General features: G+C 31.2%; 5 protein-coding genes across 5 annotated transcripts; 4 read left to right on the top strand and 1 right to left on the bottom strand.

Moving 5' to 3' along the window:
• The first annotated feature begins 6,090 nt into the window (after positions 1-6,090).
• LOC122289386 lies at positions 6,091-8,286 on the top strand. Its single transcript, XM_043096358.1, has one exon. The coding sequence runs from the start codon at positions 6,091-6,093 to the stop codon at positions 8,284-8,286; it is 2,196 nt and encodes a 731-aa protein (XP_042952292.1).
• Positions 8,287-8,328: 42 nt separating this feature from the next.
• On the top strand, positions 8,329-9,081 carry LOC122289385 (ATP-dependent DNA helicase PIF1-like). Its single transcript, XM_043096357.1, has one exon. It carries the CDS (start codon positions 8,329-8,331, stop codon positions 9,079-9,081), a length of 753 nt encoding a protein of 250 aa, XP_042952291.1.
• A 2,491-nt stretch (positions 9,082-11,572) lies between these two features.
• On the top strand, positions 11,573-13,459 carry LOC122290512 (bifunctional dTDP-4-dehydrorhamnose 3,5-epimerase/dTDP-4-dehydrorhamnose reductase). Its single transcript, XM_043098270.1, has 2 exons — positions 11,573-12,119; positions 12,817-13,459. Exons 1-2 carry the CDS (start codon positions 11,664-11,666, stop codon positions 13,267-13,269), a joined length of 909 nt encoding a protein of 302 aa, XP_042954204.1. The 5' UTR covers positions 11,573-11,663; the 3' UTR covers positions 13,270-13,459.
• Positions 13,460-14,424: 965 nt separating this feature from the next.
• LOC122290511 (hydroxymethylglutaryl-CoA synthase-like) lies at positions 14,425-20,407 on the bottom strand. The gene is made up of 12 exons (XM_043098269.1): positions 20,156-20,407; positions 18,449-18,555; positions 17,718-17,850; positions 17,208-17,351; positions 16,822-16,980; positions 16,516-16,589; positions 16,336-16,411; positions 16,170-16,225; positions 15,999-16,086; positions 15,725-15,865; positions 15,478-15,627; positions 14,425-14,941 (listed from the first exon to the last, which is right to left on the bottom strand). Exons 1-12 carry the CDS (start codon positions 20,216-20,218, stop codon positions 14,726-14,728), a joined length of 1,407 nt encoding a protein of 468 aa, XP_042954203.1. The 5' UTR covers positions 20,219-20,407; the 3' UTR covers positions 14,425-14,725.
• A 4,251-nt stretch (positions 20,408-24,658) lies between these two features.
• LOC122289384 (bifunctional dTDP-4-dehydrorhamnose 3,5-epimerase/dTDP-4-dehydrorhamnose reductase-like) lies at positions 24,659-26,198 on the top strand (the record flags this gene model as incomplete). Its single annotated transcript, XM_043096356.1, has 2 exons — positions 24,659-24,859; positions 25,556-26,198. Coding segments are annotated over 2 exons (654 nt in total), but the record flags the coding sequence as incomplete, so codon positions are not given.
• Between the last annotated feature and the right edge of the window lie 489 nt (positions 26,199-26,687).

Here is a 26,687-nt window from a genome sequence, read left to right as displayed (position 1 = left end):
ATATAAATCTTATAATATATCCATATATATAAATATATAGAAATAAGAAATATGAATAAATAGAAATAATAAATAAAATGAAAGAAAATGAAAAATATTTCAAAAAATCAAATTGATTCAATGTTTCAAATTGATGTATCTAAAGTTATTAAACTATTTTGTTTTGCTGATTTCATTTGTATAAATGAATTTTACGTTATTTTACATCTTTAAAGAAATATATTCTTATTAAAAAAATTCTAATATATTATTTGTTGTCAAAAATAGGGGCTATCTTGTCAACAGGAGTATCAAAATTCAGATGACATTATAATCATTTGGTAAGAAATTTGTAAGTGTTCATTTGTTTTGTAAATATTAAACATTTATTTTTTGTTCTATTACATATTTAACTGTACATATTTCTTCAAAATTACAAAAAATAAAAAATAAAAAACTAATGTCTTATTTGTTGTCAAAATTAGGCCTTTCTTCTTAATAAAGAAATCAAAATTCAAATCACATTATAATCTTTAGAAAAGAAATTTTGAAATAATACAGTAAATATTTATTTTTTGTATAAATATATATTTAATAATACATATTTAATCTTAAATATTTTTTATTTTACCTTTTGCTAAAATATTGCAAAAATCTGTTTATCATATTTTGACTTTTATTTTTTAATAAACAAATGCTATGAAACTTTTTAAAAAATAAAAAATTTACTACATATTACTATATGTTTCTTTTATGTAAAATCATTGTATATATTATATACAAATCTCAATTTATTCTTACATGTTAATTACACAATTATAAATGTCTTAATTTTTCTTGTTCTTTTACAATATTTGCATTTTATTTATCCATTCATACTTCAATAATTTGTTTTTTTAACAACAGTTTCATTTCTTTAAACATATTTCATGAGACTTATTATATAAATGTTATTTTTTGCAAATATTTATTGATTAAAATATGGTCAATAACAATTTTAATATAGATTTCAATCTAAATAATGGTGTTTCCATCAAGTTTTAATCTCAAAATCACTATAGAACATAGTGATTTTAAAAATAATACCATATTTAGACAATGATTTGTATGTAAATTTGATTTTATCAAACTATAAAATTTATACCTATAAATTCAAAAAAACATTTTATGACCAATTCTTTAACTGTAAATATTTGCAAAATAAAACATTATAATTTTTTGTTATTTCTGATTTAAACTATTTAAATTTTATTTTTATTAAATTTAACCATTTAAATAAATGTATGAATTAAAAAAATTTAAATTAAATACAAACTTAATATATAATATAAATTTTTATAACTTCTTTTATATAATTCATTAATTCAAAAATTCAAAAGAAATTTTTAAAAAAACATTTGAATGTTATCAATTGTATCCCTTATCAAAATTAATTGCAACAAATTAAAACTTTTTCATCTCTTTAAAAATTTTAAAAATAAATATTTGTTTTTGAAAATAACATACATTTTTTTTAATAGGTATTACATTCTCAAGTAAAAGATCTGCAGTTAACAAATATCGTGCTAGCTAAAGAAACTGTAAGTATTATTTTTCTTTATATACTACAAATTCTTTGCTTTATTCAATTCATGCTTAAAACTATATCTTTATAAAACCATAAAAAATTTATTTTCAAAAATTTATTATTTTGACTGTAACAATAAATTGTTAATTTATTTGCTTAAAAAGTTAGATTATATTTCAGATAAAATTTATCACATTTATTTTGGTGGTTTCATTTCTATAAATGAAATTTACATTACTTTAGATTTAAAAAAAAAAATATTTTCTTATTAAATAAATTCTAATGTATTATTTGTTGTTGAAAATAGGGACTATCTTGTCAACAGGAAGATCAAAATTCAGATAACATTATAATCATTTAGTAAGAAATTTGTAAGTATTTATTTGTTTTATTAATATTAAACATTTATCTTTTGTTCAATTATATATTTATTGGTACATATTTCTTTAAAAGAAAAAAAAAATCTAATGCATTATTTGTTGTAAAAAATATGGCCTTTTTTATTAACAAAAAATTCAAAATTTAAATAACATTATAATCTTTTGACATAAAATTTCTAAATATTATATTAAATATTTATTTTTTGTATAAATATATATTTAATAGTACATATTTAGTCTTAAATATTTTTTATTTTAGCTTTTGCTAAAATGATGCAAAAATCTATTTATCATATTTGTGTTTTAATTTTTTAATAAACAAATGCTATGAAATTTTTTCAAAAATAACGAATTTACTACGTATTAATGTATTGTTCTTTTATTTAAAATCTTTGTATATATTTACAATTGTCTTTTATATGTTGTTAGTTCATAAATTTACACATCATCTCTTTGATGTGAAATTTATTTCCTAACAAAAGTAAATTCATACATTTCTTTTAAAATTATTTCACTTATTAACTGTTTGTATTTTCTTAAACATTTATTTGTCCTTGAACATCAATCCATCCAGAACTTTATTAATAATTTATATCTTTAAAACATTTATTAACATAAAAAAAATAAAAATAAAAATAAAACTTCTATTTATTATTTTTCTTCTTTCCAGTTCTTAAAAATTTTAAATTTTATAAATATGTTCTTTAAACTTTAATATTTAAATATAAAATCTTTGCATATAAATTTTAATGTTCTGGATGGATTTTTGTTTAAGGATGAATATTTTGTTCCTCTATGTAATAGAATTAAATACCAACAGTTATAAAATATTGTTTTGTCACAATACTATATATAAATCTCAAATTATTCTTAGATATTAATTATACAATTACAATTATAAATGTCTTAAATTTTTTTTTCTTTCAAAATATTTGCATTCTATTTGTCCATCGATACTTTAATATTTTGTTTTTTTAACAACAATTTCATTTCTTCAAACATATTTCATGATAGTTATTATATAAATGTTATTTTTTGTAAATATTTCTTAATTAACATATGGTCAGTAAAAATTTTAATATAGATTTCAATCTAAATAATGGTGTTTGCATCAAATTTTAATCTCAAAATCACTATAGAACATAGTGATTTTAAAAATAATACCATATTTAGACATTGATTCTATGTAAATTTGAATTTATCAAGCTATAAAATTTATAGCTATAAATTCAAAAAAGACATTTATGACCAATTCTTTAACTATAAATATTTATAAAATAAAACATCCTAATTTTATGTTCTTTCTAATTTAAACTATTTAGATTTTATTTTAATTAAATTTAACCATTTAAAATAAATGTATAAATAAAATAAATACAAACTTATTATATAATATAAATTTTTATCACTTCTTTTATATAATTCATTAATTAAAAATTCCAAAATAAATTCTTAAAAAAACATTTGAATGTTATTAATGTTTTAAATTTGATATTATAATAACAAATGACTATTCTTACTATTATATATCAACTAAAGATCAAGTTTTTGCAACTTCGTTTATCAATTGTATTATTTTTGTATTTACAAATAATTATTATAATATCTCTAATCAAAATTAATTGCAACAAATTAAAACATTTTTATCTCTTTAAAAATTTAAAAAAATATATTTCTTGTTAAAAATAACATACATTTTTCTTTTTTAAAAATAGGGATTATATTTTCAACTAAAAGATCTGAAGTCAACAAATATCCTGCTAGCTACAAAAACTGTAAGTATTTTTTTTCCTTGTATATTACAAATTATTTCATTTATTCAATCCATGCTTAAAATTATATCTTTATTTAGCACGTAATATTTTATTCAATAAAGTATATAATATAAATAAATATATTTATTATATGTTCTTTTTTGTTCCAATTAATAAACTTTTTGAACTTTTTATTTACTGTCAATTTAAAATTTTGAACTTTTAATTTACTTTATTGACATATCAAATGATAAAATTTTATTATTTATTTCCAAAATCTTTATTTCAGGAAATAATTAAATAAAATTCTGCTTCAAAAACAATCAACAAAAAAATGTCATCTAAAGATCTTCTACAAAACAAAAAAGATCAATTGCAGCAAAGAACAACAAAAAGACATTGTCAAAAACAAGTTTCGAAAAGAGATATGCTTGATTTTCAAGATTCAACGCCATCTGATATTGATCAAATGATTATATCAATCGATGATACATCAGATGATCATCTCGAACCTATTGGCAATATTGAAAATTCTAATATTCAACAATACCATGGAAAGAGGTCCAGAATTTCTCGCCGTAATTTTAACATTCTTGGAATGACCTCCTCAGAAGAGCCTAGCATATGCCCAAATGTTCATCTCCTTGCTAAAAATTCAGAAGAATCTACACAATTAAATATTTCATACAGTTCTTCTGCTGGCTCAAGTTATTCTGTAAATTTGTTGAAAGGAAAGTCAACAAATGCACCAACAGAGACAAGTCAACTTTCTGAACAACTTATGGTCCAACAGGTTTAGTAACTTTTCTTTTTTGTCATCATATATTTTATTTATTTACTCTCTTTCAATAATTATTTTTTCTCTAAAATAGGTTCCTCTTGTTGATCAATTACAATCAAGTGCTCAAAAAAATCTGCGAAGATGTACTTTTGGTAAGAACTAAAAATAAAATGAATTCTTTAATAACATTATATTTTATTGTTATTTATATTTAAAATATTGATTGAAAAAAAATTATTTAATTATTTCTAATGAAAATTCTTATATTTGTTTTTCCTTTACCCCAACTCAATAGGCACATTACGTCGTCATAATGTTGTACATAGACAAATATTACAAAATGTTCCAGTTGAAGCAAATTATTTACCAAATATGCCACATTGTCAGCATTGCAAAGCAAAAAGATTCTTTCATGAAACAAAGAATTTCTGTTGTGCTGATGGATCAATCTCTTTGGTTACAAATGATGTTCCAGATCAACTCTATAATCTGTTTGTTTCAAATACTGCTGAATCTACACAATTTTGGACATATGTTCGAACGTACAACAACAAATTTGCTTTCACATCTTTTGGAGTTAAATTTGACAGAAATTTATGTCGAAGAAACAAAGGAATATATACATTTCGAGCTCAAGGTCAAATTTATCACTGTCTCCCTGATTTGATTCCTTCAGATGGTCAACCTTCTAATTTGCAGCTATATTTCTATGACATTGAACATGAATTCGAGAATCGCATTGTTGACTCAATCAGAATGGATCCTTCTATTATTGCCCAACTTATGGATCTCCTTCGTGTAAATCCATATTCAACATTTTTTCGATCTATTGGTGATTTGCCAAATTTAGAATATCAAAAAATCTGTATAAAATCAGATCCTGGTTTAGATCAACGGGTGTTTAATGCCCCAACATCATCAGAAGTTACAGCTATTTGGGTTGAAAATGATGATTCAGAACATTTAACACCTCGTGATATTTTCGTATTTAATCATATTGACGGGAGTCATTTAGTTCAATATTATTTTGGATGCTATGATCCGCTTCAATATCCTCTGTTGTTTCCTCTTGGAGATATTGGATGGCACCAAGGCATACAAAGAATTAACAAAAGAATTGCATCTGTATCTGCCAATAACTGCACAACTCAATTAATTGATCCTCATCAATCAACATCAGTAGAAGAATTACTCAAAAGAGAAGAACAAGGTTAAATTTTCTATCCTATCTTTTTTATACAACTTATTATTAATATATTTGGTATGTATTTTTTTAAATAATTTTTTATTACTTTTGTAGTTTTAAAGAAAAAGAAAAAAGATCCCATTGTTTCTTGCCGTGAATATTACTGTTACAAGTTGCAAATTAGAGAAAATCTGAAATCTATCCTTCTAATCTCTGGCCGACTTCTTCAACAATTTGTTGTTGACATGTATATCAAGATAGAGACTTCAAGGTTAGATTATTTTCGTTGCAATCAACAACATATTCGATCTGAATTATATCAAGGCATTATTGATAGCATTAATCTTGGAGAAACAAATGCTTCAAGAATTGGCAAACGTATAATTTTGCCTTCATCTTTTATTGGAGGCCCAAGAGATATGCAAAAAAGATATTTAGAAGCAATGGCTTTAGTTCAACGATATGGCAAACCATATATTTTTTTGACAATGACATGCAATCCAAATTGGAAAGAGATCTCAACTCAATTGTTACCACATGAGGAAACCCAAAATCGACCTGACTTAATTGCTCGAATTTTTAGAGCAAAATTAGAGGATCTGAAGTATGAATTATTCAAACGAGAAATATTTGGAAAAATCTCAGCATATGTTTATGTTATTGAGCACCAAAAAAGAGGACTTCCACATGCCCATTTCCTAATTATATTGCGTCAAGATTGGAAATTATACGCACCAGAATCTTTTGATGAGATAGTATCTGCTGAATTACCTGACAAAGACAACAACTTACATCTCTATACAGCTGTTGTTAAGCATATGATGCATGGCCCATGTGGAGTTCTAAATCCAACAAATGTATGCATGAAAAAAAATGGTTGTTGCAAAAATAATTACCCAAAACAGTTTGTCTCAAACACTGTTGTTGAAAATGATTGCTTCCCAATATACAAACGCTGCAACAATGGAAGAACAGCCAAAATCAGAGGACATGATTTAGATAATCGTTGGGTTGTTCCATATAACCCTTATTTACTTGCAATGTTTGACTGCCATATTAATGTTGAGATATGTTCTACAATAAAAGCTGTCAAGTATCTTTACAAATACATTTATAAAGGCCATGATCGTGTTGCCTTCAATCTGGTTTCTAAACAAAGCACTCAACAGATTGATGAAATTGAAAGATTTCAATCAGCTCGATGGATTACTCCACCAGAGGCTATGTGGAGAATATTTGGCTTTATTATCAATGAGGTTCATCCAGCAGTCTATAGCTTACATTTACATCTTGAAAATCAGCACCAGGTTACTTTCCGTGCACATGAAAACTTAACAAATGTGATAAACTCTGACTTTTCAGCAAAGTCAATGCTGACTGAATTTTTCGCAACAAATCAAGTTGATCAGAATGCCAGAAAATTGTTGTATAAAGAATTTCCTGAATTTTATGTTTGGAGCCAACAATACAAAATGTGGACTATTCGAAAAAAACAGGTTGTGATAGGTCGAATTGTTACAGCAAATCCTTTTGAAGGAGAAAGGTATTATCTGCGGATGTTATTAAATCATATAAGAGGTCCTTTATCATTTGATCATCTCAAAACTGTCAATGGTATCTTGGCCCCCACATTTCGTGAAGCTGCAACTATGTATGGTTTATTACAGAGAGATGACAGTTTAGAAGAATGCTTATACGAAGCCTCTCTTTACCAAATGCCTTTCAGTTTAAGAAGACTATTTGCAACAATTTTGGTTTACTGTAATCCTACAAATCCAAGAGATCTCTGGGAACGCTTTGAACAAGATATGTCTGCTGATTTTCAATTAGTTGAAAGTTCTTCATCAACTGTTAGAACTGAAACTTTACGCTCCATCTCCACAATATTTGAATCAATGGGTAGAAACATCAATTCGTTCCATCTTATAGACCAAAACATTGATTTTGATCAAGATGAGTTTTTGTTTAGAGAAATTGATGATGAATTAGCTGTTCCAATTCCAGAAGAAGATCTTCATGCATCAACACTGCTTAATTGCGAACAACAAAATGCTTATAATTCTATCTTACAAAAAGTTTTGTCAAATGAACCTGCGATGTTCTTTATTGATGGTCCTGGTGGTACAGGAAAAACATTTTTATACAAAGCACTCCTTGCTACAACAAGAACAAAGCAATTAATTGCTCTTGCAACTGCTTCATCTGGTGTAGCTGCATCAATCTTACCTGGAGGTCGAACTGCACATTCACGATTCAAAATTCCACTAGATACCAACAAAAATCTCACATGCAGTGTCAGTAAACAAAGTGGACTTGCAAGATTACTACAAAAAGTAAAGTTAATCATATGGGATGAAGCTCCTATGTCAAGAAAAGAATCTATAGAAGCATTGGATAAAATGCTAAAGGATATTAATGATTCAGAATTATCTTTTGGTGGAAAAGTTATTGTATTTGGTGGAGACTTTCGTCAGATTCTACCTGTGGTCCCAAAAGGAACAAGACAACAACAGATTGATGCCAGCTTAGTTTCTTCCTACCTATGGCCAAAATTGACAAAAATTCTTTTAACTGAAAATATGCGTGCAAGATTAGATCCAGACTTCTCAAAATACATATTGGATTTAGGGAATGGGTAACCACCAATCACAATTAATGAATACGTTAGAATTCCGGCAGTCATGTTAATTCCATATGAAAATGATGCTACTTCTTTGGATCATTTGGTGGATACTGTTTTTCATAATATTTCTGATTATTCAACAAATATTTCAAACATGATGAATCGAGCTATATTGACACCAAAAAATAGTTATGTTGATGAAATAAACACTTTGTTGATTCAGAGATTTCCTGGAGAGTTAAAACAGTATTACAGTTTTGATGAAACAATCGACGCATCTGAACAGGCAGTCATGGAAGATTTCTTACATACTTTAACACCAAATGGACTTCCTCCACATGAATTATTGTTGAAACAAAACTGTCCAATCATGTTATTGAGAAACATCAATCCTTCAGAAGGACTATGCAATGGAACACGACTAATCTGTCGCAATTTTGATCGTAACGTTATTCATGCAGAAATTGCAGTTGGTCATCACAGTGGCAAAAAGGTTTTTATTCCGAGAATTCCATTTTTACCAAATCCTGATGAAAACAGTGGTTTCCCATTCAAACGAACTCAATTCCCTGTTAAACTAAGCTTTGCAATGAGTATAAACAAGTCACAAGGACAGACATTAGATTTTGTTGGGATATACTTGCCACATCCAGTTTTTTCACATGGACAATTATATGTAGCTTTATCAAGAGCTAAGACTATTTCTGCAATCAAGATTCTGATACGACCAATCTCAACTGATGAACTAGAAAAAAACTGCACAAAAAATATTGTCTACACAGACTTATTAACATTGGCCTCCTCTGACTGATGTTATGCAGGTAACAAATTTTTTTTTTATATTTAATTTTAACTGCTATAAATAGATTAAAAATTTTCTACAATTTTTTTTTTATATTTCCAATATTCTATTAATTTATTCTTGTTAACTAATTAATACATATAAGTTTCTATTAGTTTTTATTTTACAGTTTAATTAATTCCATTTCTTTCCTTTTATGTTTATAGACTTCATTTCTTTTTGGCTTATCAGTTTTCAAAATGCGGATCACTTATACATCAATTAAAGATATTACTCCAAAGACAAGGGACTGGAAAATCAAGATGCTCGTGGTTGAAAAATCCCCCAAACGAATTGGGCAACACTCATCAATAAAATACCAAAATTTAATGTTGGTAGATGAACAGGTACAATATTTTTTTCTCTACTTACAATTTATTCTACAAATATACTCATATATATATACTTTATATAACATATCTTATACATTCTATGTAATTATATTTACTTGTAAAATTTTTTTACTTTTTTTTTAAAAAACAAATTCCTTACTTATTATAAAAACTAACAACCAATACTTTCTTATATAATATAGGGAAATCGTCTGCAAGCAACAATGTTCGGAAATGATATTGATTCAAGAGAAGACTCTCTCCAGATGTTTCGATCCTACTATATTATAAACGCATATGTCAAACTACTGGATCCTAAATATAAAACTGAGTCGCATGAATACCAATGGATTATAAATGCAAAAACAATCATCGAAGAGATTCCAGAAAATGAACAACAAGTAGAAATACCAAAGTACAACCTCATTCCCATTAACGAGTTGGATGCTTATAAGGATTCAATTGCAGAAATAGGTAAATTATTATCATTTTTAATTTTTTTTCCTAAACAGCTAATCATTTCAATATTTTTAATTAGATCTCTTAGCAGTTGCTCTTCACATCAAACCTCCAAAAGAAATAACATTAACAAATGAACCAGCTACTCTTCAAGAAATCTATGTTATAGATCAAAGGTAAATTTTTTTTCCCCTTTTTAATTTTTGAAAATTTTTTTATAATCTTTACTTTTTAAATTCTTTTTAATTTTCTCCTTTCATATCATGTAGCTTCAATCCTATCTCGTTGACTATGTGGGGACGTTTTGTTCAAGACGAATGCAAAAAAATTTCTGAAATAATCGAAACAAAACCAATTCTACTTGCAACAAAGCTCAAAGTTCGTTCTTACAATGGTAATTCTAATAATTCAAATTCTTAATTCTTATTTTAAATCTTACATTTTTTAACTAACAATTATTTATATTAACGAAACAGGACTATCTCTTTCATCTCGACCAGCAAGTGCATTTACAATCAATCCTCTTATCCCTAAAGCAAAACTGCTGCAAAGATGGTAATTCATATTAATTACAATATTTTTTATTAACATATCTATTAAAAATGTTCCAATTATAATTTCTTTTTTTCTTTTTTAGGATTGCAATCAATGATTCAAGACTTGAAGTCATAATTACAAAATCATTAAAATACCCATCTACATCTTTATCGTCAGTTGGTATTCGACAAATAACAAAAAATTGTGATGTTGCTGCATTACTAAAAAGTTTGCAACCAATGGAGGTAAATTATTTTTCTTAACATCATATTTGTATTTATATTCCTTCTCATTAAACAAAATATTGTTATTAATATAATATAGAAAGCAAAATTCTGGATCAAGGCAAAGATAAATATCATAAATTTGCACCAAATCTTCTTCTATATGTCATGCATCAATTGTAACAAAGGAACTGGGCATGACCATAATGAAAGCTTTCTTTGTTACCACTGCAAACATCAAAGTGTTGCTGAACCACGGTACACATTTTTTTTACTTCAATAATTAACAATTCATTTCAAAATTATTCACATATTAATTTTACCAATACTAACAAAAAATAATACTTTTATTATTTACAGTTGTCGAGCATATGTTGAAGTTGATGACGGGACAGGAAAATTAGCAGCTGTTATGTTCGGTGAACTTGCAGAACAAGCATTGGGTCATTCAGCCATTGATTTCATGAATCATACTGGAGAGGTAACTTTATTCTTTTTCACAAAATTTTCAAATAAAATTATATATAAATTATTTTTACATTGACTAATTATCTAAACTCACTAACTATTTACTACACAGGAACATTTACCATTTATACAAAAAATGGCATCAGAAGCTTCAGAAAATCAATGGATGATTCAACTTGCTGTGGACCCAGAAATATTCAACCAACAAAAACACAAAAACTTCAATGTTATCTCCATCAGTCCTGTCCAATATGGACCTGAGCTTGAATGACACCTAGACAAAAAAAAAACAAATCCATAACTCATTTTGCTGTTTATATCTATGTAATATTTTTGCTGACAATTTTTTGTAACTTAACTAAACAGTTAACAGTAAAACGAAGCAAACGTGCATCGCACGTTGGTCCTCAACTAGTATATATATATATGTATTCTTTTTGAGATCCCGACCCAACACAAGTGTTGACGTTAACAAATATATCCCACTAGATCCATATCTCTCTGATCTCATTCTCTCCTTCTGTCATCTGTGATGGGTTTCCCAGCCAACGGAGCCTCGGCAACCGAAAAACCGTACAAGTTCCTGATCTATGGTCGCACCGGCTGGATCGGCGGGCTGCTGGGGAGGCTCTGCGAGGCCCAGGGCATCGACTTCACCTACGGCTCCGGACGCCTGGAGGACCGCGCGTCGCTCGAGGCGGACTTGGCGGCCATCAAGCCGACCCACGTCTTTAATGCCGCCGGCGTCACCGGCCGGCCCAACGTTGACTGGTGCGAGTCCCACAAGGTCGAGACCATCCGGACCAACGTGGTCGGGACCCTCACCTTGGCCGACGTTTGCAGAGAGAAGGGCCTCGTCTTGATCAACTACGCCACCGGGTGTATATTCGAGTACGATTCTGGCCACCCCCTTGGCTCCGGCGTTGGGTTTAAGGAGGAGGACACTCCTAACTTCGTCGGATCGTTCTATTCCAAGACCAAGGCCATGGTGTGTTTCTTCTTCTCTTTTCCCCATTATGATTTATTTCTCTCATCACTCTAATGGATGCGAAAATGCTATACGTTCTATGAATTTTTAACGTGTTAAGGCTTAGATCTGGGCTTCCGGTGACGATTAGAGAGTTCGTACCAAGTATTCAGCTTTGCGTGCTACATGAGTCTGAATGTATGCTTAAGCAAATCTAGATCTGATATACTCTATTGGTACTTGTAAAAGCATGGGCTTTTGGAATCTGTAACTTGTACATGGAAATTGAGCTAATCGTACGATTAATTATGGTGGATTTCTATAGCCCAGCTAGCCCTGCATTGTTAAAGTAATTAATGTAAATAACGTTTATGTCAGTCCATGAAGTGATTTATTTTTCTTTATCAGTCTTTTGGAGTGGATTTCATTGTGCTTTGAATGTGGTGCATTATGTCCACGTCACCTCCTACCTCAATTAATTAAATCCGTACTCAAATTTCGAGTTTCTTTGTGTTTTCGGTTATGTTCAATTTGCAAGTTTGGTTCTGCTGGTGATCTTGCGCTGCTTAACTATCTGTGTTCGTTTCTCTCGGTTAAATGAAACTTCTTGTTTCATCCAGACTAGTTAAGAGCAAGAGGTATGGTTAATGGCTCTGCAGCCTCTGCACATGCGTGCATTGCTTGAAACTGATTGTGGGTCTAATTTGACGTTTTTAAGGTGGAAGAACTTCTCAAGAACTATGAGAATGTCTGTACATTGCGCGTCAGAATGCCCATCTCGTCGGACTTGTCCAACCCTCGGAACTTCATTACAAAGATCACTAGGTATGAGAAGGTAGTGAACATACCAAACTCAATGACAATCTTGGATGAACTACTCCCAATCTCCATTGAAATGGGAAAGAGAAATCTCACTGGAATATGGAACTTCACAAATCCTGGCGCGGTCAGCCACAATGAGATATTAGAGATGTATAGGGAATACATTGACACCAACTTCACATGGAAGAACTTTAATCTTGAGGAGCAGGCAAAGGTGATCATTGCCCCAAGGAGCAACAATGAGCTCGATGCCTCCAAATTGAAGGCAGAATTCCCTGAACTCTTATCCATCAAGGAGTCACTCATTAAGTACGTATTCAAGCCAAATCAGAAGACTGCTGGAGCCTAGAAGTTTTATGCTCCAACTTTACTTATTGAGATTTGCTTTATTTTGTGCTTGCGGGATGATGTGATTTATCCACCATATGGGTTCCCCCTTCTTCCCATTTGACATACACGATTGCCCTATTGGTATTTGAATGTTGTATTTGTAATTTGACGATGAATAAATTAGTTGGAAGTGTTCTTTTGAGTTGCAATTTAGTTAGTGAAATTCCACCTCTTGCTTTTCCTTGAGCTAGCCCAAGGTGGCTCACTCCGGCTATGTCCCTTCCTGCAGGCTGCAGCGGTTGAGGAAGTATGGATTCCATGACCCTCAGAGTACCCTGAGGATTTAAGTTTTTGTTTTCCATTGCTTTTAAGTTTTTGTTTTCAATGGAAAATTTCTATGAGCTATGAACTACTAGACATGACTCGTTTGGTTACGCAGTTCAGATGAAATAATATATTTTGAATAGTAGTGAAATTTTTTAAATAAGATTAGATGGAGATAGTTTGTAAAAAAATGTATTTGGATAGTGAGATAAGATGAGATAGTTTTTACTTCTTGAGATTTGATAAAATGGTGGATCTCACGGTTTGGATAGCAACTATTAACTTATTGTTTTGCACTGTTCACTTAAGGTTTTCTGTCATTTGTATATTATTTATTTCACTTTTTACTGTTTATTTCAGTTGTTAATTTTGAAATGATGAAATACAAATAACTCATGCTGTTTGGATAGGTAGATTAGATTGCCATACAGCTCAGATGAGATATTTCTGGGCATCCAAATTGGGCCCTAAGTAAACTTCCAAGACTATCCAGACATGGAGTCGTTGAAAAATTAGAGCATTACCTATTAACCTTCCAAGTACTTCTTTTAGCATGGAATGATGCAACAGAAATGTCTCTGCCATGCACACAAATCCCTCTATTAAAATACCATGTCGATCTTTGTTATTTATGTTCAGCATGAAAGTTTTTGAAGCTTTTTAGTAGAGGCCGCTTGATATTTTCGCTCATACAAGGAAAGTAGAAACCAAAGCAATTATCTCAAGAAATTAGGGGAGATTCTTCATCAAAGGATCTCACAGTCAGACCTTCTCTTTTCCTTTATGGAAAGATATTTGTAATCAGTTTTTTAAAAGAGCTATGAAAACTGATAACAAGACAACATTCCGGTTGATTCAACAGAGTGCCTATATAATAATATCAAGAACTTCAGCGTTTGTTACATTATCATCATCCAGAGAGATGACATTTGTTTGAACAAGGGTAATGATTATTAAGATAAACTTACATTTGAAAAGTGGAAATAGGAAGTGAAAAACAAGAACGGACGAATCTCAAAACAGTATAACCTGACAAACTACTTGCTTTGGCATAAAAACTTCATTATGGAAGGATGTTCTTTCTACTGACAAACACCACCTAAGAACACATAAGCCAACGTTCTGGCGCACGTGCTCTAATTTGTTCACTCTCAGCGACCATTGACAAGAGATCCCTTCCCACATTGGGTGCCACTGGCCTTGTCCCCAGCCTTCTGGGAGTAGAATCTCCGATACATGGTGTCGACTTCAGTAAGATAGAATGTGCCTGGAGATAAAAGGCTAATGTCCTGGCTTGTCACAAAGTCGTTGGCTCCATACCTGTGCTCCATTAGCTTCATAGTTTCAACAAACTTCTTTGGGGAGTACTGCATGAGAACCGCACTAACATTAAAATGCTTGGAAACCACATATGGACAACTGAGGTAGAAAGTTGTAAGGAATGATTCATTATTCAAGTACTATAAGTTTTTCATAAACAATAAACTTTTTTATGGCTTCATCTCTGTCGTATATTGTTGCACCCAAATTATTTTCTATCATCTTCTTTTAGAGACCCTAAATACTGATATTTTTTAATTCAATACTTATCCTAAAAGCTTAAACTGATAGAAATAGGTGAATTAAATCACTTTGTTTATATTCTAATTCTCCCTTTACACATGAGCTAATATCATGATAAATCGCCACATGTTTGAAAAGTTTGAGAAGAGATGGATTTAATTATTTAAATTATATTTTAACATTATCAAACTAAAACCCCTTGTGCCCGGGACTCCATCAAGAATAAGACAAGTCAAAAGTCTAGGACATTAAAAATAGGAGTAACTCAAAGATCTCCATGCGACAGGGCTCTAGCTAGGTACAATTAACATAATGAATCGTCCAAGAATAAGAGAAATACCTCATGCCTTGAATCCAATTTCCTTTGGACATCCATCACAGTGGCAATGTTTGATAAGCTAAAGGGATGTTGACCCTCCCGGAATTTCAACGAAAACATTGTGGCGGTTAAGCCACTCCCATATGAGAACATTATCACCCGCTGACCTGCCTGCAAGTTATAACACAAAAAACAAAACTCTTAAGGATATATGAACAATTCAAGGGAAAAAGCCAAATTGTTGAATATGAAGTAGTTAGAAAATTACCAATGTGGTATGTTTATTGTGAATAAGGGATGCAAATGCTGCATAGAGAGATGCAGTGTACATGTTGCCAACTTGCTTCGGTATCAAAGTGGTAGGCTGCACCTTTGCATCGTATAGGGGCTTTGCAAGTTGCTGGGTTGCCTACAGAACAATGATATTTAGGCATCATCGGAAAAAATTCCAAAGAATGAGACAATCCAAAATCATCCAGAGAAGCAAAAGACAATAACTTTTCTCTTTTTTCATAATATTCACATACAGAGTTCAAAAGTACCTTTCCAAGGTCCCGGTTCTGGTAGCTTTCATCTAGAGATAAGGTGGAAAACTGTCCCAGCTTTTCTTTAGCAACCTCATCAACAGAGCTGCAAATAGAAGCAGATATAATTATTCACCAAGTACACGTGTCAGACAGAGTCAAAATCTAGAGAGATGAAGAAATAAGAACCTGGCATTCCTCAAGAAATCATTGTACAACAAGCGAGCAAAGCTTTTTTGTACAAGCTGCAGTAGTTCAAAGAAAAAAATCAATAAGGTAAACAAGCTATTGCTTTAGGCATTTTAGGATTGAAATATGAGTCCAAAGGAGAATTTGGTTATCGATAATACGCTACCTTGTTATATGGAGAATGAAATACAAAATATTCAGCATCAGCAAGCGAAAATTGTTTGCCTTCTAGTTTCTCGTACCTGCAGAATACAAAATATTAAGGCATTTTCATGGTACACTATTTATCACCAAAAGCTCTATTAGAACATATTTAAAAGCTTTCGGAACTTCCGGGGAATCTTACTTCTTGCAGAACTGTCTGTAGCAAGCATCAACAGCCATGAGATAACATGTTAGAGAAAGTTTCGCATGAGCAACCTGCAAGTGTATTTGTCGACAGATCAAAATCACTCGAACAAGCAACTGGTCACCAAATTGTGAATCTTATTGTTTGAAAAGCATGTGGACAGTACAGGTCGAATTCATATGTCTATAATCACGAATTTCCAAGCAAAAGCTAAAGAAACAGTACAATCATGAAAAGGAATTGTACAAAAACATAAACATTAAAATTGACAAGATAATAACATTCAGAATTCAGTAAAATTACCGGATATTCACTAGCAAGGTTCGGCTTGTAAAAATCATAGGCATGAGCCATATGACTCCCCCTGAATCTGCTTTCAAAAGAAATAGGAGCGTCAGGTCCTACTAGAATGGCAATAGCAGCTGCTCCTCCAGCAGGCCGGGCTGGTCCTTCTGCATAGACCTGATAAAGGGAACCACAATAAGTAAATGGTGAAAATTATAAAATGCATAAATCCATCAAAATAATACGATTTGCGAATTAGAATGATTCAACCAGTGATATAAAAACTCACAAGTTATCAATTTTGTGCATTCATACTATATAACTATCTCACGTAAGAAATAAAGCAAGTTTGCGCCTGGACATTATTCCAAGCAACATATGACATCTAGAGGAAATCGTCATACCGCACTGTCAGTGCACACAACGAGTCCATAGCGCCCATCCCATGAATTACTCTCAACCCAGTTGACACAGTTGAACAAAGCTGCTGTTCCGCCATAGCATGCATTGGTTGAGTCAACGCCTTCAATGTCAGTGTTTCCACTTTTCTGTTCATGCCAAGTAGGGAGAAGTCAATTGAAATCTATGAAGACCAGGACTTTGAAAATGATAGGACTTAAACTACTAACAAACAAATATACTATATAGAGAATTGTAGAAGAGCAATACAGGGGACCCAAATTTAAGAAAACCCTCTCAAAAACAAATGTTGCTTCAAAGGCGAGAAAGCAGGAATAGTGATTTGGAACCATATGGGCAGCTGAGATTTTTAATAGTTCAATATATTTAGGCATGTATGTTTAGCTTCTGAAGAACCATCATATGGTCACAAACTCAATATCATATTTCATCACCAGAAATGAGCAACTGAAAAAACTACAAGAGGATATGCATTTCAATGACCAGAAGACAACCTCAAAGATTTGCATCAAGAAGGTCTTAATTGATTTGCTGTTGTCTATTACAGTCTCACTGCCTACTTCCAGACGACCAATTTGTTTGGCATCAATCCCATATTTCTCAAGGAGGGATGTAACTGCTGTCAAACTGAAAATTGAAAAGTCAATGAATATTGAATGCACAAGACGTATAGAAAAAGTTATGATTATAATTAATTGTTAAAAAAGGTAAATATGAAGCCAATGACTGTAAACAAAGGACATGCCAAATATAATAGTGAAAGACTCTAAAAGTAGATATCAACATGGGCCTTCCTAATGGATAGAATCCAGCATGATAAGCTCAAACGTAACTAATGGTGCTCTAGCAGACACGAACATAGATAAATGGAATCTTTTCTTGTATGAAAAGGACAGTAATACCATGTCATGGGGAAAATTTACTCAATATTATTTCCCCACAGTCCACTAGAAGATACACATGGTATGGTTTATTAACCCGACAGTATTCAAATTCCTGAATTGAGCAAGCAGGGTTCAGTTCTCATTGTACATTTTCATATTGGACTAACAACATCTCCACTAAAGAGGCACCCTTTCAATTGTGTTATTAAACTTCCCAAAACTTCACTAGGTCATAATAATGTTCTAATTAATACAGATTAAAGGCAATGGAAATTTGCAAACCAAACTTAAATCTGCTAGCAGTATAGAACAACAGTGAGGGTTGAATGTAGAATCACAACCTCATTGAGATTACATCTTCAACCTCAGTACAAAAGGCCATGCAATCTTGGCCGAGTCCAATTGTATATTTTCCTTTACTGGCACCATAATGAACCTCCAATGATTCCTATTTCCCATACAAAAAGGAAGATATAAGTATCCAAAGAATTTATCAGAAAACGTCAAAAGGAGTGCAGATGTAAGTAGTTTCATTTACAGTAACACACGTGCAGGTTAATAAATTGCCAGAAATAACGTCCATTTCAACCTTGATGGTTGAAGCATATAGCTTTAGAGAAAAAAAAACGTGGGCTCAGTCTTATAACGAAGGGATGTTCAATATTGTTAGGAAAATAATTAAATTATTTAATTTAATTAACCTCTTCCCGGAAGCTTAAGCTTTTGAGATAATTAGTGAATTAAATGGTATTTGAGCAAAGATCTTGAATCAAACACCAACTTTTATACTTCCCTTACATCTCAATCAATTATCTATATTCAACGTGTTGAGTCTCTACTTATCAAGGAGGTCCCAACCCCATGTGTGAGACGGAGTTTTAGAATATCGATTATATGACTCTGCAATTGGTGATTAGGAAAATAATGACTGTACAATTGGGGATTAGCAAATATATTCCTAGGAACCATGTGCTTACTTCTTCTTCTTTTTTAATTATATCTTCCCCTAAAATATATAATTGTTATCAGAAAAAAAAAAAAATTCTAATTTAAATTTCATAGGCATACACCTTTGCAACTCTTTCTTGGTTCTTCCCTGGGTGCATTTAATTACTGTTGGTTATTGCTATTCCGTTTATCTTTTAAGAAACACAAATAAAGAAGAATTAAAATTCACAAATGTTTTCTTTTAAGAAGCTGTTCACGTCACAAATCTACCAGTCTCAATTCTTGATATCTTATCATGAATAATTGCATCCATCAATTTGTTCATCCATTATAAAACAAAACGATCATAAAAAACATCAGCATTCGGCAATTAAGTGTAATTTAACACTGCCTTTGGAGTCTAGCAGTGGTGGTTGACCACCCCCATGGGATCAAAGTTTTAACTAAATCACCAAACTTTCATATATAACAACTATATGGATATACATATGAGAGATATTAAAATCAATTCCACCAAATTTGGATCATAATATAGGTAAAAATACCCCCCCCCCCCCCCCCCCCCCCCCCCCCATCTGAGCCACCTAAAACCACTATACATAAAACGTAAACATATTTTTACAATTCATTCATTTACGTGCAGGGAAGTTTAGGGGGGAAAGAAGGTTCTGTTTGATTCTCGGGAAAGTGCCTTGAAATATAGCTCAATGATCAAAACACGTTGAGCATATAAACTATATGAGTTCCCTGCTTTTTACGTCCGTTTCAATGACCGAAACAGAGAGAGCGAAAATATAAAGATGCACATATTAAAACGTCAATACACGAATCTCCAATTATTAAGTCTAAGATTTGGCAAAAACAAATCTCCACCTCCACTTCACCGAACTTAAATTGAACTATCCAAATAGCTGAAACCAACTTTGCCTCTATTTTTCTTTAATCCAAAAAAACCAGCGTAAGTTGCCAATTTTTTAAAAAATATTGCCAGAAAAAGAGAAAGAAACTACAAGTTAGACTTTCTTTTCATTTCCCACGTTTCTCAACATCCAAACAGGAACTGAAATAATGAGGCACACAGACAGAGACAGAGAGTTCACCTGTTGAATACAGGTGGGAGGGAAGTAGATCTCCACGGCCAGAATTCCCACATTCTTTGCCATTTTTGCTCCTTGCTTTCCTTCTCACTTGGAAATTCAGATTCCGAACAACGACTTCCTTTCTCTCCCTCGCAGGGTAGCTCCTGCTTCGCGGCAAAGATGGGGGGAGAGAGAGATAGAGAGATAAAATAAAATCTACGAGAGATTCTCAGAGAGAAGCTGTGGTGATGCTCGGATGTAGGTGCTTCCATGTATGCATCTGTCTATATATATATACTGAGAGCTCTGAGAGAGAGCGCCAACTGGCGAGAAGTCCTCTGAGAGAGAGCGCCAAAACAAACGCCAAGCCAGATTTCCTTTTTTGACCGAATCACTTCTTCATATTTACGAATGTTGCTTTACACTTGTCAAAGTACGTATGAAATTGGGAATCCGATTTGCGATATATTTATGTATTCGATTTGCGATATATTTATGTATTCGATTTGCGATATATTTATGTATTAGTATAAATTGATACGATTGATATTGTATATTATAAAATATATCTAATGTATGTTATAAATTCATATTAATTTATAAATTTATTTTTATAAAATCTTTTTATGATTTTATTATTGTTGTACCTTGTACTCATTAGTTATCCATGGGGAGCGAGATCCGTTTGGATATAATAAATGTTTCATTACATCTTATTATTATAATTTTTTTAATTTTTTACATAAAATTTAATTTAATTTTTAATTTTAAAATAATAATAATATTTAAAAAAATATTTTAGTAATATTTTATCTAATTTTTAATTTTCATCTTAATTCATCTCATCTTATCTTAATTCACTATTTAAATTGTACCTTAATCATTAGGGCTTTGCTACATACAGTCGGCAAATACAGTCGATGTGCAGTCGGCTGTACGGAATGAATAAAAAAAATTATAAATTTTTTTTTATATTCAGGGGGACCTACATGAATAAAAAAAAGTTATAAAAATAATTTTTTTTCATGTAAGTCCCGTATTAATTCATTTTTTTACAACTGACTGCACGCCGACTGCATCTGCCGACTGCAAAAAGTATTTCTCTAATCATTAACATCCCTAAATGTCGGTATTAATGGATGTTATAGGTTTGGTTGATGTCAATATTGAAGCAATAAATAATTACATAATTATTTTATTCTCAAGTATATGCAGGCGGAGTGTATATGAATAGATTTTTTCATTATTATTGGAGGTTTGGTTGATGTCAATGTTGAAGCAATAAATGTTTATATAATTTTAAATTTTAAAATTTATCTTTTAAATCAAATTATATTATATAAATATTTTAGTAAATATATTCTATACACCACCTTATATAATTTTTATGATTATATAACTCAATTTTAAATCAATATTTAATTAAAAAAATACTATACAAAAATCTTAGATCAGTTTTTATTTAATAAAATAATGACTAGTAAATAATATCATATCAATATAACGAGAAATGAGTATAATAAGAATATAATAATAATAATTTTAGTCAAATAATAAAAAGGAATCATAATTAATTAATGTTGGATTATGGTGTCTTTTCTAAGGACTAGTGAGTAGAAACTAGAAAGTGAATTCAACGTGGCAGTAAACCAAAACGTTTATATTATAAAATAAAATTGAAGAATGATAGAAATACAGTTTTTTTTTTTTTTATAATTATGTTTTAAGTTAATGACATTTTTATAAAATAATTTATAAAAATAATATCATTTTATATGAATACTATTATTTTAAAATGTATTATTAAAAAAATGTACACATATCATTACTAGATAAAATTAGAGAACTACTCTAAATACAAAAAAATTACATAAAAATAAATTTACAAATTGATATAATTTTCTGAAATATATTAAATTTATTTTATAATAAAAAAATTTATAATTTAATGCTACATTAAACTACGTCAATTTTAATTTAATAAAAAATTTCATAAAATTATATAACAAACTGGCTTTATATTTATATATTTTATTATATGTGAATTAAGCAATTTGTTATTTAGTGACGGCCAAAATTGATTGCTTCATTACGTCGGACCAATAAAAAAGAGAGGTGGGATGGGATTGAAGAAGACCAGGCCTTGGTCTAAGACAGTGATGCAACTGAGGGTGGTCACTCGTTGGTAGTTGCGTCGATCCATTGTGTGCGAAACAAAAATTTAGAAGAATGATATTCGTAGCCGTAGGCCTCTTTTATTACAGTTTTATTATTTAGTTTTTTTTTTTTTTTTTTTAGAGTATAACATTTTTGCATAATTTAAGAGAAAATAAATTCAAAAATAGACTCAGAGAGCAAAATGTCCAGTTTTTTTATAACTGAATTTATTTTTAATTAAATTATATGATTATATTAGTTGATTGAATTTATTTATTTTTAGATTATATAATAAAGTTATGTTCTGAGATTTTTAATCTATATTAAAAAAGTAAAAGAAAAAAAAATTAGATAGAGTAAAGGACGAGTAAGGATATCATCATCTTCTCATCATTTCATAATATGGCATTAGATGATTAGAAACTATTTATTATATTTCACTTTTGAATCTATTACCTAATGTCACATCATAGAATAATGAGACGATAATAAAAAAAAAATAGATAATTGATATATTTTTTCTTAAAGAAAATGAAGTCCACTATTAAAAATAATTTTATCATATTTATCCAATTTTTATTTTTTTAAAAGAGTACTTAATACTTATACCTGCAAGACTGCAAATATAATTTTTTAAATTTTATATAATTTTCTTTATTGACCGGGCATCTCGCTTTCCATAATACGTTAACTAACTGATTGAGATAAAATGGATTCAATTTTAAAACAGGAATATTTATTGTTGCAAATGAAAATCGTTTTTCAGCTTAAAAACAGGGAAAATCAGAAAATACACGAGGCTTTGGTAGTTGGAGATAACCGGCAACAACCTTTAGAGAAATCCTACAAACCAGTCGGGCTTATTTTACTAAAATAACAGCCCACCAATAATATAGTGACACATAGGCATTCTACCACAATAATTTTGTGAATGCACTACATCAGATTGGAAATCACATTTCAATTTCAGACCCCCTCTGGTTTTTCTCTCGCAGACTGCACGGAACCTCATATGGGCATCTTGCAACGTTGCACCGGCTCTTGCACGGAACCCCCTTCTCGCAGCTTCGCACGCGCCCTCTCGCACGGCTGACTTCGCAAGGCTTCATCTCGAGTTGACCCTCTCACGACAGTCACCCACTCCATCTCCAAAAACCTCTCTGTGTCTTGTGAACTAAAATTTGAAGGCTGCAATCTCAGTTTTTTCATACTCATAAAAACAACAATTAGCGATTACCCTTTTACATGCAAATTACTAGAAGAAAAAAAAGGTGGAAAGAAAGTAAAAAGAGGAAAAGCAACCTTAGAGAAAAGAGGAAAGTCATCGATTTGCTGCATGCTTTGAAATAAAAATTAATATGAGCACATGAATTTGGACTGTACTCCAACTTCTTTCGGTAAGTGTTTTGAAGTAGTGGGAGCATGAATTTGGTTTTTCTTTCGAGATTAAGCGCTTTATAGTTCTGGATTATGGTATAAGCTCGCGTCCGAAGTGGGAGAATGAGATTCAGACTTGAATATGGGGCTTTCAACTTCAATATGAATAAGTGAATGTAGATTTGGGTTTCTACGAGTAGACCAGGTAGATCTGGAAGTAGATTTGGGTGCTACCTGGAAGTAGATTTGGGTGATGGTCTGCAGATCATTCTCTTTCGGTGCAGAGAGGGGGGGAAGATGAGATTCTATGTGGGGAAGTCTGTTGAGATTATTGTGTATTTACTGATGTGGCAACATGTGAAAGGAGGGCTGTTATTCTTCAATTAATAGCTGGACCGTTCGGAAGCGCTTCTCCAGCCTTTAGGTTGGGTTTGGATGTTAGGTTGAGTTGAATAAAATATTATTAGAATATTAATTTTAAATATTATGAGTATATTGGAATTTAAAAAAGTTAAATTTTTTATTATATTTTATATAAAAATTTGAAAAAGTATATGGAGATTTGAAAAAGGTATAATGATAAGTTAAATTTTTATTATATTTTATATAGAAATTTAAAAAAGTGTATAAAAATTTGAAAAAGTGTACGAGGATTTCAGGATACCTCTCTCGATCGGAGGTTGTTTGTCCAAACAGTAGCTATCAATAAAGAAGCCTCCCTCATTCATTTTTTATGGGACCATCCATCTCTGTTTTTATACGTTGGTGACAATAGATAAATAATCTGGTACCATAAATAATTTTTTTTATTTTTCAATTAAATTATCATTTGCTACAATTATACAAATTTTATAAAATTAAACTTATAAATTAATATATTTTTTTATGGTTCATTAAATTTATTTTATAATAAAAATTATATTAATTTATAAATTTATTTTTATAAAATATTTATCTTTATCTTAACCTTATAAATAAACTTAATTATTTAAATCACATTCTGTCAAGCTCTCGGATATTAATGATGTTTTGTCATCTTATTGCAGAGAGAAGGGCCTCGTCTTGATCAACTACGCCACCGGGTGTATCTTCGAGTACGATTCTGGCCACCCCCTTGGCTCCGGCGTCGGGTTTAAGGAGGAGGACACTCCTAACTTCGTCGGATCGTTCTATTCCAAGACCGAGGCCATGGTGTGTTTCTTCTTCTCTTTTTCCCATTATGATTTATTTCTCTCATCACTCTAATGGATGCGAAAATGCTATACGTTCTATGAATTTTTAACGTGTTAAGGCTTAGATCTGGGCTTCTGGTGACGATTAGAGAGTTCGTACCAAGTAGTCAGCTTTGCGTGCTACATGAGTCTGAATGTATGCTTAAGCAAATCTAGATCTGATATACTCTATTGGTACTTTAAAAAGCATGAGCTTTTGGAATCTGTAACTTGTACATGGAAATTGAGCTAATCGTACGATTAATTATGGTGGGTTTCTATAGCCCAGCTAGCCCTGCATTGTTAAAGTAATTAATGTAAATAACGATTACGTCAGTCCATGAAGTGATTTATTTTTCCTCATCAGTCTTTTGGAGTGGATTTCATTGTGCTTTGAATGTGGTGCATTATGTCCACGTCACCTCCTACCTCAATTAATTAAATCCGTACTCAAATTTCGAGTTTCTTTGTGTTTTCGGTTATGTTCAATTTGCAAGTTTGGTTCTGCTGGTGATCTGTGCTGCTTAACTATTTGTGTTCGTTTCTCTCGGTTAAATGAAACTTCTTGTTTCATCCAGACTAGTTAAGAGCAAGAGGTATGGTTAATGGCTCTGCAGCCTCTGCACATGCGTGCATTGCTTGATACTGATTGTGGGTCTAATTTGACGTTTTTAAGGTGGAAGAACTTCTCAAGAACTATGAGAATGTCTATACATTGCGCGTCAGAATGCCCATCTCGTCGGACTTGTCCAACCCTCGGAACTTCATTACAAAGATCACTAGGTATGAGAAGGTAGTGAACATACCAAACTCAATGACAATCTTGGATGAACTACTCCCAATCTCCATTGAAATGGGAAAGAGAAATCTCACTGGAATATGGAACTTCACAAATCCTGGCGCGGTCAGCCACAATGAGATATTAGAGATGTATAGGGAATACATTGACACCAACTTCACATGGAAGAACTTTAATCTTGAGGAGCAGGCAAAGGTGATCATTGCCCCAAGGAGCAACAATGAGCTCGATGCCTCCAAATTGAAGGCAGAATTCCCTGAACTCTTATCCATCAAGGAGTCACTCATTAAGTACGTATTCAAGCCAAATCAGAAGACTGCTGGAGCCTAGTAGTTTTATGCTCCAACTTTACTTATTGAGATTTGCTTTATTTTGTGCTTGCGGGATGATGTGATTTATCCACCATATGGGTTCCCCCTTCTTCCCATTTGACATACACGATTGCCCTATTGGTATTTGAATGTTGTATTTGTAATTTGACGATGAATAAATTAGTTGGAACTGTTCTTTTGAGTTGCAATTTAGTTAGTGAAATTCCACCTCTTGCTTTTCCTTGAGCTAGCCCAAGGTGGCTCACTCCGGCTATGTCCCTTCCTGCAGGCTGCAGCGGTTGAGGAAGTATGGATTCCATGACCCTCAGAGTACCCTGAGGATTTAAGTTTTTGTTTTCCATTGCTTTTAAGTTTTTGTTTTCAATGGAAAATTTCTATGAGCTATGAACTACTAGACATGACTCGTTTGGTTACGCAGTTCAGATGAAATAATATATTTTGAATAGTAGTGAAATTTTTTAAATAAGATTAGATGGAGATAGTTTGTAAAAAAATGTATTTAGATAGTGAGATAAGATGAGATAGTTTTTACTTCTTGAGATTTGATAAAATGGTGGATCTCACGGTTTGGATAGCAACTATTAACTTATTGTTTTGCACTGTTCACTTAAGGTTTTCTGTCATTTGTATATTATTTATTTCACTTTTTACTGTTTATTTCAGTTGTTAATTTTGAA

This window comes from Carya illinoinensis, chromosome 12 (assembly GCF_018687715.1).
Source record: "Carya illinoinensis cultivar Pawnee chromosome 12, C.illinoinensisPawnee_v1, whole genome shotgun sequence".
In the NCBI taxonomy this organism is placed as follows: Eukaryota; Viridiplantae; Streptophyta; class Magnoliopsida; order Fagales; family Juglandaceae; genus Carya; species Carya illinoinensis.
Note: the sequence above shows the minus strand (reverse complement) of the source record. Positions and strands in the feature narration are given on the sequence as shown.